Below are 13749 nucleotides of genomic sequence, written 5' to 3'. Positions count from 1 at the left end.
TCATCGGAGCAAACCTAGGTGTTATGCCATGCACCAACACTGTCCTAGGAAATGCCTTTCTTATGCTTGTATAGTGTTATTGCATATTCAGGGCTGCTAAGATTTTAACTGATGGAATGGAAGTGAGATTTTCCTTGGATTTCTTGGTCCGGGCATCATTGCTGGTCTCTTCTTGCCCTTATTCAGCTCACTTCCTAATGCTATTATCAGAACCTAACAGTATAACACAAATACAACTACAGCACCTATACAACTTACAACACCAAAACAGCTGCAGGGGACAATACAAAAGCCAAAAGGAGCCCAGATCTGACAGATACCAAATACAACGACATTAACTACTACTGTTAGTATAGAACCTGAAATGCCCAAAGACAGCAAATTGCCCTGTTTTGAAAAAGAATTAGTGTAGCTACTACTTTCAGCTATGACCTTCACTTCCCACCTAATCATTTTGACCATAGCCTCTTCGGAAAGTACTCTACCTTGGTGAATAATAGCATTCCTTTGAAGCCAAATATGGTCTAGGATGCACGGACACAGACATGAGTACAGGTACGAGTACGGGTACAATACAGAGAAACAAGCAGTTTTTGAAAAATTATAACATAATACGGCAGATTGGACACCGTTACAACACAGGTATAGCACCCCAAATGAAGTGTCCGTGCATCCTAGAATATGGTACACAGTAGACCACAATGCCAATCTACAAACAATAAGCTTCAAACTCTTACCTCCTAGTTGATTCTCACTGCAAGTCATGGCCAATAAAACTTTGGGTGTTTTATTAACCACCAGCTCATTAAAGTTCTCCATATTCTCTTCAAGAAGGATCACACTGAACACACTGAGCATCCAAATTAGCACATTGCTGCAACATCCGATCTTTGGTGGACAATCTGTTCTGCACTCTTAGCCAGCCTATAAAGGAATGCTTAGGAATAGCAATGGGAAACCAGATCATCTTCCACCATTTAACTTTAGGGCATTTCTTCGTTATACAGTTCCATGGACCTACACAAGAATGTTTCCCTGTTTTCTCAGTGATCTAAACTGGCCTGTCTTCATTTCCAATCTCAACCAAACTGAGCTTGCTCTGAATATTTACCAAGTTCTCGGATCGAGCTGGATTCCAAATCCAACTGTCCTTATCCAAAACTCTAGACACCTAAGCTTCAAAGAGAGCTTGCTGCACCTTACACCACTCTATGACCATACTTTAGATAAAGACAGCCATCAGGGTGCCACGAATCATACCATAGAAGAATAGCTTTACCATGTATATTTAATAAATGGTCAAGTGATATCTCTTAGCTTGAGAATTTTCCTCCACAACCGTGTACAATCACGAGGACTTCAAATCACCCAAAAGCTGTTTCCTTAGACCTAAACCTCCCATATGGAGCCCACCTGTGCAAATAAGCTCCAAATGAAGCCCATAATTGCAGCCTTGTTCCACTGCTCTAACTTCCTTAGACCTAAACCTCCTTAGACCTAAACCTCCTTCATCCCTTGGTCTACAAACCATATCCCAATTTACCTTGGCTCCAGAAGCTGAAGTATTTGAGCCATTCCATAAAACACTGCTCAATTTTTGTTCAACAGCTTTGATTACCTTTTTGGGAAGGATAAACATTCTGGACCAGTACCCTTGAAGACTGAAGATGACGGATTGTATCAATTGAAGTCTACCTGCATATGAGAGAGATTTTGCTGCCCATGAGTCTGTTCTGTTCTTGCTGTGATCTTGTCTATGAGTGGCTTGGAATCGTTTTCTGTTAATTTCCCTGAAATTAAAAGCACCCCAAGGTATATGACAGGAAGCATTCCTTCTTTGAACTGGAGCAAATTCAATCTCCCTTTTTTTTAGACTTGGAGGAGTAGCTGCAATAAAAATTTCGCTCTTTGTAAAATTTTCTCTCAACCACAATAACCTCGTAAACTTATCCAAAGCTTCTAGGACCACTTGAACTGACCGTACATCAGCTCCCAGAAACACCATTAAGTCCTCAGCAAAACACAAATAAGTAAGCTTTAATGCAGCACACTTTGAATGGTGCTTAAAATTAGTACATTCTTCCACTCCTTTCTGCAAAAGCTTAGAAAACACCCTCCATGGCTAGGACAAACAACTAAGGGGAAAGGGTATTTCTCCATGCCTAATAATATTAGTAATAAAACTATGTATGTACACATTAATTGACAATGATTTTTTAACCAAATGATATCTTCTCTCCTACAAACGATGGTTAAAGGCTGAAACTAACCTATCTAATATGTTCTGACAATGATGCATATTCATTAAACTGTGGCATATGCTTTATCTTTTGGACTTTAACAATTCAAAAACTAAGTAGAATTTTTTTTATGCGAATATATAGAAATGAAATTATTGTCCACTTCGCAATGATAACAAATAAGCCTTGTCGATTTATTCTACCTATGAGCTTTAGATGACTCCACTTAGGCAATTGTATGGTACACGCAAAGTTTAGGCAATATAACAACTAATGCTATGTTAAAGCCTTTGGTTTCTTGGATCTGATATCGTTCCTTGTTAAGTAGACCTTTCTCCACTTCTTTTTTTCATAGCACCAAACCCAATCTGTTTTGGTTTGAGACCAGAGATTTACAGCCTGCAAAATTGTAATTCGGTAAACCTTTGACTGCCTTGATGAACCTTACCCCATGATAACCAATGTAGCGAAATTGTCAAGCCACTCAAGCCTGAGCAAGCAAATAGAATTTATCACCAGTAATCGAGACAAGAACATGAACCATCATTAAAGTGATGGAAACGAAGCTTATCCCGGATGATAATTTCTCTGTTAGAAACAATTGAGATGTACTTAATTGCTGAATGACAATCCTCACACATTCTAAGGTTTTTCACAATCCTGATGGCTACACCGCTGCTGGTTTTCAATAACCCAAACGCTATTGCAAGCTTCTCACTATGGTATCTAAGAGCATATTCCCTCTCCTCTTCTTCCAACTCATGCATCACCGACTCAGGTGCAGGTACATATCCTGCTTCTCTACACCGCGACATCAATTTGTCTAAATACCGATAAACTTCATTTGTCTCGGGGTGGGACTTGTCACCCATGCTAAACAAATAAGTCTTCTGGTCAACCTCTATTGTGCTATAGCCAACTTGCTTCTTTAGGCCTCTTTGGATCATCAGGTTTCTAACCAACTCCACTCGATCCATCTTACCAGTCACTGCATATATATTTGAAAGCAAAACATAATGACCTGGATTTTCTGGTTCTACAGCTAAGAGATGCTCAGCAACTTCCACTCCAAGATCAAAATTCTTATGCATCTTGCAAGCCCCAAGCATTGCAGTCCAAATTGCTGGAGTTAGCTCCCTAGGATTCAATTCTTTGATAAAAGCATGGGCATCATTGAGAAGCCCAGCACGCCCAAACATATCAACCATGCAAACATGATGTTCCACTCCAGGCACCAAACCAAACTCTTTCCTCATAGATCCAAAGGCGCAGCGCCCTTCCTGAATAAGTCCTGCATGAGCACATGCTGACAGGACAGCAACAAATGTGACATTATTAGGACGTGGACCGTGAATTCTCATTTTTCCAAAGAGCTCCATTGCTTCTTTACCATAACCATGCATTCCATACCCGGAAATCATAGCTGTCCAAGCAATAACATTCCATTCACTCATCAAATCAAAAACTTCTCGAGCTTTGGTCACATTCCCACATCTAGAAAACATATTAATGAAAGAAGTACCAAGAACCACCTTGACGTCAAAACCATTACTAATAACATAATCATGTACCCAACAACCCAAACCAATTGCCCCCAACTGAGCACAAGCCGACAATACACTCACAAACGTTGTCGAGTCGGGCTTAATGCCCCACTCCCGCATCTGATAAAATAACCCAATCGCTTCCTTTGAAAACCCATTTTGCTCGTACCCCGAAATCATCGAATTCCATGCCACAACCGTTCTTTCCGGCATTTTATCAAACAATTTCCGGGCAACTTCCAAATCACCAGTCTTTGCATAGAATGTAACAAGTGCAGCCTGAACAAAGGAATCCGAGCCATACCCACAAACCAAAACATGGGAATGAATCCCTCTACCCAGTCTGGAAGCAGAAAGATCGGCACACGCTTTGATCACGGACGTGAAAGTATAATTCGAAGGCGAAATATTCGCGAGGAGCATCCGGCGGTAGAAGAAGATGGCGTCGTTTGAGAAGGCGAATTTGGAGGAGCCTTTGATGAGAGAGTTGAAGAGAAAAGAGTCTGGGTTTGGAACAGTGAGGAAGAGACAGCGAGTGTAGGATATTGAGCCAGCGGCACAAGCTAGCGTGAGGAGCTTGGTGATAATGGCTAGATTTCGGTACTTGCCTAAGACGATGATTTGAGCGTGGACTTGTTGGAGGGGCCTGACACGTGGACCTGCTCTGAGAAGAGCTTGGTAGGCTGGAGAGTGTGATTGTGATTGCGGCTCTCTGTGTAGAGGGTAAAGTTGTTCCTCTGATTGGAGTTGTTTGGCCTCCATGAAAAATTGCCATGAAAATGAGAAGAAAAAAAAAAAAGTGAGAAAATGTTGAAGCTTGAACCTGCCGAGCTGGTAGTTGCCTGTACAGGAGTCTGAGCAATATTATTTATATTTTTTTTTGGAATATGTATTGGTAAAAAAATGTGTGAAAATATATGTAATATTATTTTAAAATTGAAAATATATTGTTTAACTACTCTACTAAATGGGGCCTCATTATCTCATTATTTCTTAGTCTCACACAGCAATGGCGGACTATAATTTTTAAAGTGCAAAACTTTAAGTACAGGTGCAGTTTCTTAAGTTTCCTATTAAAATTCTACAATGTGGATTTTTTCTTATGGGATAAAAGTTTATTTTTAAGTTAAATAATTACATGACTGAATCCTAACAAAAGAACTTAAAGAACAGCATCTAAGATACTGTATCAAAATTTTGTCTATTTTTAAATGATTACTTAAAAAGAATATTTTAGGCTTAAAACGCTATTTTAACACCCAATACACTTAAAACTTCAAAAGATGCCAAAACTATGTATTTTTAACATTGAGAGCATTGCCAATTGCCATAAATTTTTTTTAAAAAAAAATTTGTGTATATATATATATATATATGAAAAAAAAATAAAAAGATGAAGGAGAGAGAGTCGTATACTCAATACAAACTCTACCTATTGGTGAGACTCGAATCCAAGCGCATATGGCAAGGAATTTGAGCTCATACCACCCCACTAACGAACTTGGGTGGCAATATATATTTACATTTCCACTTTAACAATATAACATATATCACATTCTTTATTTTAGAATTCATTCCATTAAAAATAATCTATTAAAACCCACACCAACAAGACAAACGGTAACTAGACCCAAAACTAACATAACATACATCTCATTCTTTACTTTACAATTTATCTCATTAAAATAATCTATTAAAATCCACACCAACAAGACAAATAGTAACCAGACCCAAAACCAATGGTGGCTAAACCCATCACTGCCACCCAAACCCAATCCTGACCTAGTAACAACCCCCACCACCAAACAACAACCAACCTCATCCATGACAACCTTCAAACCAAAAACCAAACCCACCAATACCAGCACCAATGACAACCACCAAAACCCAAAATCAAACCCACCAACACCAGCATTGGCAATCCACCCCAGCCATGACAACCATTATGACCACTACAACAACTAAAAACTTAAATTGTTGCCCAAAACTCAACCTTGCTTCCCTAATCCAAATCGCAACCCAAAACTCAACTTTTTTTCACTGATCCAAATTTTAACAATCCACCACCACGTAACCTAAAGAGTATCACTGTTGAGGTTTGCATGTGCTATAATGATATTGTATTTTTAGATGTTGTTATAGTGTGTCACACCTGACTCACTTAGATTTAATTTAATTGCTTCTAGAGTGAAATTGATGAATTAGTTAATTTATTTTGAATGTGATATTATTTTATATTATGATATCTACAAAGAAAATAAATAAAAGAAGATGTAATGTGGAGAGTTATTTTGTGGATTATTCATATTAAACCTTTAGTCTCCTTATTAGTTAAGGAAAATGATAAGAGATTAAAACCTATTTGGATTAGGAGTTTAAGTGTTATTGGAATCCTTTAGAGTTCTAGCCTATCTAATCAACCTCAATTTGAGTTTAATTGGGAATTAAAGTCTTGGAAGCTTATTTAAGTTTTATGGGCTTCTTGGAGGCTAAAGAGATAAGTTTTAGTGGGTTTTAAATTCGAGCCTAAGTAGGAAACGTTAATTCCAGCCCAAGTAGGAAATGTATTTAACGTGTAAAGCTGAATTTATTTAAGAGTACTAATTGGAGTGGGAATGGTCTTCCTAGATTGAATTTGAGTGTTATTTTAAAGGTATATATTGGGTCTTTTTAAGTCAGCCACGTGAAAGGTAAAAAGAAACTGCAAGATTCTGAAAAAAAAAAAAATATATATATATATATATTAAAAAAAAAAAAAAAAATCAGTGCTTAGCATGTAAAGGTTTAGGAGCAGAGAATTAGGGTTTCGCTACATTGAAAAGAATAGAATAACGTGGTACTACTAGAGCCGCCAGTAAGTTCATATTATATTGAGGTAAACATCTAACTATACATGCTTTGTTGGAATCATTAAACGCATCTTTGACTTAGGATTTATCATCTCATAGTCACATGGAAGTCTTAGAAATTATATTGATATATTCAAGGGAAAATAGGCTATCATGGAAGTATCTATAAAAACGTACATTAGTTTATTGATTTTGAAAGAGATAATAATATAAATGTGGAGTAGTATCACCATTCTTTATAAGTTAAGCCTATATAGACATTCATAGGTGGTGTTCAATGGTATATATATATATATATATATATATATGTATAGCAGATTGTAGTATTAGGGATTACACTACAATTATATAAAATATAGTATAGACATGATGTATATTAGAAAGTTATGTTAGATTTAATATTGTGAAATCTTCCTAGTGGCTAAGGAAAAGTTTTATAAGAGGACTTTTTGGCGATTCAAAACCTACCCTTATTGAGTTATTTGATCCTTAATTAGGTTCTAGTTGACATCGTTCCGGACAATTGAAGTGAAGCTTGGTTTAGCAACTAAAGGTAAGTGGACTTTAGAACATAACATCTTTCAAGACGTGTATAATTATATATATACATATTTGCAAAAGTGAAGTTTCAAAAATTTATACCATTGTCAATGCTTTATACACATACCTGAATTTTATTTTTTCTTGAGTGTTATTTTGAAACAATATATGTTAAAAAAAACTATATTTTTGAGAAAGTATTTGTTATATGATATATGATTGGTATTGACAATATCGTAATAAAGGAAGAATGTTTTCAAGTGGTTAGTTAGACAATCTACAACCTTTGCCAACACAGGGTTAAGTATTGGCCTTCGACCGATGTAGTGTTATTGTGAAGTGATGCAGTGTTATCATTTGCTCTTTGGAGCTAGTGTTGCCTTTTTGAGGTTAGTGTTATTGTTTCCCATAGGAATCACCCACTGAGTGTTTAGCAGTTTATGTCTTTGTTTGACTAATGTTTAATGTTTTTCATATCAAACTATTATTTTATTACTTTTGACCTTTATAAGTGGAAAAGTTGTTTATTACTATAATATATTGTTTCTACCTATTTAATGTATTTTGGCTAACTAAAGTGGTTACTATTTTATTTACTGATTACAATATTATAGTTAAATGTTAAATGTTTTCTTTCTAATAGTTTTATAGAATATATTATATTACTATTAAAACTTCTATAAAACTATTTGTAAAGATTATATTTTGTCAATGATACTATTGTTTTGTTTTGAAAGACATTCTCATATTATGTAGTCTCTTATTAAGCTTCTAGCTCACCGCCCCCCCCCCCCCCCTTCTCCACCCTTTCAAATTAGAATAATGGAATATATTTTAGTGGTAGATCATTGGAGCCATAGATTGAAGACTTCTTTTAGAGCTATATTAGTTGATGAACTATTTTATTATGTTTTCTTAGGATAGGGAGTTTAGTATTCTTGAAACTATTTGGGATTGTATTTGAAGACTTTATTGTTAAAGTTTTGGTCGTGCATCTAATCCTTGGTATCGGTTTGGGGTGTTACATAGTGTGTTGTAAAATTTTGAAAAGTAGTGAAGGATCGGATGTGGTGGTGATTTTGAGTGTTTTGTGTAACAAGCCCCCACCAACAACAACCACCAACCCCAGCCATGACAAGCACCAAACCTAAAACCAAACCCATCAGCACCAGCACTAGCGCAAGTTGACAATCACCAAAACCAAACCACCAACACCAACACTAGTGACCCACTCTTGCCATGACAACCATCGTGACCGTTACAACAACCCAAAACTCAACCTTGCTTCCCTAATCCAAATCGTAACCCAAAACTCAACTTTTTTTTTCAATGATCCAAAATTCAACAATCCACCGCCACGCAACCTACAAAGTATCGATGTCAAGATTTGCATGTGCTATAATGATAATGTATTTTTAGATGTTGTAGTGTGTTGTAAAATTTTGAAAAGTATTGAAGTATCAAATGTGGTGTTGATTTTGAGTGTTTTGTGTATTTGATAATGTATTTTGCATTTGAATGGCTTTTACATTCCTTGATTCCCAAATGAGAATGCTCTTAATTGACATTTTGACTGAAAAATTAAAACTTAAAGGATTATATATATATGGGTTGGGTTCAAGTTATACCAAGTGTAACTTTAAAGAATACTACACCACTCAATATTTTTTTTAATTGCATGTGCATTTTAACAAATTCACCGTTTGATTACATTATCTTCATGCATTCTCCATGCTTGTAAAATTTCAAGATGATTGAATATCAATAATCATGTCATCAATTAATTGTTTCAGGTTTTTGTAGTTTAAAATAATAAATAAAATATGAGTTTATGGATTGAATGGTAAATGACAACTGATTGATATGAATATTGGTGTGCATGTTAAAAACATATAATCAAATGTTGGAGTTTTTAAAATATGAATTTAGTAACAAGTTATTGGGTGGTTTAACATTCAAGTTATATAAGATATAACTTTACAAGAGTTACACATTTTTTCTGACCATTAATTTCTGTTAGATCTAATGGTAAATAAGACACTAGTTGTCATGTCATCAACCTTCTAAAAAAGTGATGTCAAAGAATTAAATGTCACTAATTCTTTTATATAATACGTTTATTAGAGAAAAAAAAAAAAAAAAAAGTCATTAACTTTCTCCACTCTCCCTGTCCTCTTCTTCTTCTCTCTCTCATCTACCTAGGTCACCATAATCAAGAGAACTGCCATCACTTCTATTGAGTGTTGGATTGTGATGAACCTCATCACAAGCCAAACTCATCATTTCTGTGCATCTTCAAATCAATGAATTAAATAATGTTTCACCATAGTCATAAACTCAAATATTGAAATGTTTACAAATCTCGGTGCTATTCATAAAACAAATAAACCAACTACTCTCCCATTGTTCTTTAAGAATCAAACTCTAAATTTATGGGGTTTTTATTTGTTTTAAAATATCTCAAAAGCCCTTCAGTTTCTTTGATGCTACAGTAGTCACAATAAAATTTACATCTTTCTCAGCCATATTGGCCATCAAAACAAGAAATAAAGGAGTGTGTAGGTGCCTTTTTTCTTAGTTCCCAGGTCCAAGGATCCCGGGCCAAATACTTGTGTTTTGGTGGATTGGGCTTAGTTCATCGCAGCTAAATAGGTTGTTTACAAACCAAGTGGTGCACAGGACAAAGGTCCTACAACGAGTATGCACTGGCAAGCAAGAATATATATATATAACAGCAAGAATACAGCAAAAGGAAAACAATGTAACAAGGAAAAAGAAATACACAATAACTGTTAGAAATCCCTAGGTCAATATGAAATTATTTGATTATTTTCTTAATTATGGATTACAATGCACTCACTAAGACGTGTTACAAGCTCCAAATAAGCTCAAAAGTTACAGACTTAGATGGCTATTCAAGCCTCCAAGACTTGCAAAGTTTGAATCTTTGAATCCGAGTATGTTCTATAGTGGTTGTATTGAGATACCGGGAGTATTTCTCTCTTTTTACTACTTTCTCTAAGTTTGGACAGAGTTTTCTCAATGATTATGTTATGGTTCACTGCATGCCTGATTGCCCACTTCAATGTTGGTTACCTTCCCCTTTTATAATGTCCTGGTAAGGTTCCGAAGTACCACTAACTTCTCTCTTTTGCTCCCCTAGGCACCAGAGCTCATGCTGTGCCAGTCACTCAGAGGGCTGGTCTTTTCCTTATTCCTCATAATTTTCTCCTTTTGGTGTTGTCTCCCTGAAAGTCCCTTGCTGACTTTCCATTCCGAGGCACCCTTAGGTAGCTGACCTCAACTTTTGGCTTTTTACCTTTTCAGCTTTTGGCTGTCCCTTTTCTTGTCATTTTCCCCAAGTAATCAGAATCCTTTTCTACTAGGTTGAAGGTTTTCTCAGGCACTTCCCCTTATAGTTCTTCATTCTGGGTTTCCCAAGGTACCAGCTTTTTTATTCATGAATTGTTACTCTCCAAGCTTTCTGGTTCTTTTCTACACCACTGGGTGCTTAAGAAGGACACATATGTTCTTCGTTTCTTGTATTTCATGGTACCCCTTCCGAGTTGTCTCCATCCTACCTCAGCTGTGCTGTGCGTCCCAGGGATCCCGAGCCTTTGGTAGCCCCTGGGGATCCCGGCCCAGCTCTTTATGCTGGACTCTCCTCAACTCCCTGATCTTGAAAGGCTAAGTCTTTTCCTTCTGTGGATTTTTGGGCTTCAAAACTTTTGGGCTTACCATCCCTTTTCTTTGTGGTGAATTCATCCCTTTTATGATTACTTGTCATGAGGTTGGCCCATTGTGTTATTTCCTTGGGCTTGAGTGTCATGATTTTTTTTACCTTAACAAGGAAGAATAAGTAGAGTTGATGACATTACACAATGATATTATTTTACAAATTTGCCAAGCAATGACATACTATAATTTTTAGACTAAATTTCACCCTTAAGTTTTTGGATAATTTTGATTTTATCTCGATCTAGATGTGAGGTTATTTTAAAATGATGATAGGTGATAGTGTTTGAAGTGCTAGAGGGCGTGGATGAATGCGTGGCAGTGGCAATGACATCAATAAGATTTTCTGACATGATGTCATTTGACAGAGAGAGAGAGGAATATGTAATGTTAGATCACAAATGGTTTTTTTTTTTTTCTTTTCTTTTTTTTGGATACCAAATAATCATCATTCATTCATTAAGTGAAAAGTAGTTAAGACAAAGTCTATAAAGATAAGTCTGGCCTTAGCCTACAGTAATGGACTGGGAAACAAGTAGTGATATGGGCCAAATACAAAATATCTGCAATAACTTCCTTAGGAACAAAAAGGGAAGTAATGATCAGGCCCTGTTGCTGAAGATGGACCAAATCTGAGATGATGATCTGCTCAAGCCAAGTTGGGTTTCTCCTTTGATTGCAAATTTGCACAAGCCTCTTGGTGTTGCAGAGAATTAACATTTTTGAGAATCCTAGCTCCTTGGACTTGAAAATAGCCTCCTTCACAACTTCCTGAAATGACTGAGAAGATGATTTCGTTCCATTGCTCTCCCCACCCTTAAGAATAACAGCACCATCCATTGTTATCACTGCATAAGCCCAACCACTCCTTTTAGTTTTCCTATTTCTGAAAGCTGCTACCTTGATGATGACTTGCCATCCCTAGTTAGTAGGTGTCTAGTGAGGATGATTTGAAAATTTAGGATGCTAAGGTTGATCTTTTTGGAATGCTTCCCTATACCTGTAAGCAAGAGATTGAGCTATTAGCATAACTTCCATTGGGTTTGGCAATTTACCTTGATGAAGAACCTTGTTTCACTGGTTCCAGATAGCCCATAGTATAGTGAAGAGGGATTGAAGGAAAAACATTCTATCCTTGTCCCTGTTGACATTATGTGGAATGGAAGATGACAACTAGAAATCAACTAAGTTATGGATTAAATTTAAGGTTCTGACTTCTAGATTGGAGCCATGCCAGATACCTCTTGCAAAAGGGCAGTACAAGAACAGATGGTCTATTGATTCTTCCTCCTCATTACACATAAGGCAAAGGTTAGTGGTTCTTATACCTCTCTTATTTAGAGTCTCAAAAATAGGAAGGCTCCCATGCAAGATTTTTCCAAATAAAGGTCAAAATTTTATAGGGGAGTTCTACTTTCAGAGAAGCTTCCACACTATATGGGGTAATACATGTCTTCTTTCTTCTTGCCCCATTGAAGAGTAATGTTTTTGATGAATCATTGACTAAGCTTTGCTGACCTTATATTCTCATGAGTTAAAAGTGTCTCCATAAGAGCTTGTCTTCCAGGCCCAAGGTTCTAGGAATATGAAGCTGCATGATTTCCTTACTAATGTGAGGCTGGTATAATTTCCTAATTAAAGTATGATTCCAAGTTCTTTTGTTCTGATTAATGAGATCTGCAACTGTACCTCCAAGAAGGTTGTTTCTTATTAGATTATGATTTGAGCATTTAAACCAGTCTAGGTGAGTGAGGGGAATTTGATGACCATCCCCAATCACCCAATGACCCTCTTTCAAGGAGGCTAGACTTGGATTAGCCATATTTCTCCAGATCCATGAGTGATGAGGTTTAGTCTTATGATCTTTTAGGGTGGTCCTAGGGAAATATTTAGCTTTGTATGTTTTAGCGAGAAGGGAATTTGGGGATTGTTGTAATCTCCAATATTGCTTAGCTAACAAAGCTTGGTTGATGATTTTAAAATTTTTCAGACCTAGTCCCTCTATGTTTCTTGGTTGGCAAATGGTGTCCCACTTGATCAAGTGAAGTTTTCTACTTCCAACCTCATGTCCCCACCAAAAAGATCTAGCTATAGCATTAAGCTTGTTACATGTTGCTTCAAGAACATTGAAACAAGAAAAAATGTACAAAGGCATTGCTTGAAGCACATAAACTATCAAAGTAGTCCTACTAGCCTGAGATAAGAGTTTGGCCTTCCAACCTTGAAGCTTTCCTTGAACTTTATCTATGATATCCTAAAAATCAGCTACCCTCTTACCCCTTAGTTTGAAGTTTATCCCTAAATACTTGCTGGGTTTAAGAATAAGGTTAACTTGAAGAGAGAGAGCAAGGGGCTCCTTATCCTCCTGAGGAGTGTTAGGTGAACAAAACAAGTCAGGTTTACTAAAATTGATGCACTGACCAGACACTGCACAATACCAAAGAATAGTATCCTTTAGGTTAGTTGGGGTTGTCTTGTCAATTTTGAAGAAAAAGAAAGAATCGTCAATAAAGAGTAGGTAGGTGAAGGGTATGTCATTTTTGCCTACTATGATTCCTTTGATCTTTTTTTGATTCTCATCCTTAGAGAGGGCAATGGATAAGATATTAGCATAGAAAAGAAAAAGATAAGGAGAGATAAGGTTTCCTTGTCTAAGACCTCTAGAAGAAAAGAAAGCTTTAGTTGGGCTACCATTGATAAGCAAAGAATATTGAACAGAAGTCACACATTCCATAATCCAATCAATCCATTTGTCACTAAAATTCATGGAAAGGAGAACAGCCTTAAGAAAGTTCCAGTTGACTCTATCATAAGCCTTAGACATGTCAATTTTCAAAGCAC

The 13749-nt window shown here is 36.5% G+C and overlaps 1 protein-coding gene across 1 annotated transcript; it reads right to left on the bottom strand.

The window, feature by feature from the left end:
* Positions 1-2377: 2377 nt before the first annotated feature.
* Positions 2378-4627, bottom strand: LOC126725962 (pentatricopeptide repeat-containing protein At2g33760). Its single transcript, XM_050430990.1, has one exon. It carries the CDS (start codon positions 4544-4546, stop codon positions 2753-2755), a length of 1794 nt encoding a protein of 597 aa, XP_050286947.1. The 5' UTR covers positions 4547-4627; the 3' UTR covers positions 2378-2752.
* Positions 4628-13749: the final 9122 nt, after the last annotated feature.

Source organism: Quercus robur, chromosome 5 (assembly GCF_932294415.1).
Source record: "Quercus robur chromosome 5, dhQueRobu3.1, whole genome shotgun sequence".
Lineage (NCBI taxonomy): Eukaryota > Viridiplantae > Streptophyta > Magnoliopsida > Fagales > Fagaceae > Quercus > Quercus robur.
The sequence above is the reverse complement of the archived record's forward strand: the minus strand, read 5'-3'. Positions and strand labels throughout refer to the sequence as shown.

Bases quoted from the DNA above. Each gene is read 5' to 3' on its own strand.
- LOC126725962 (XM_050430990.1), bottom strand. From the start codon at position 4,546: ATGGAGGCCAAACAACTCCAATCAGAGGAACAACTTTACCCTCTACAC.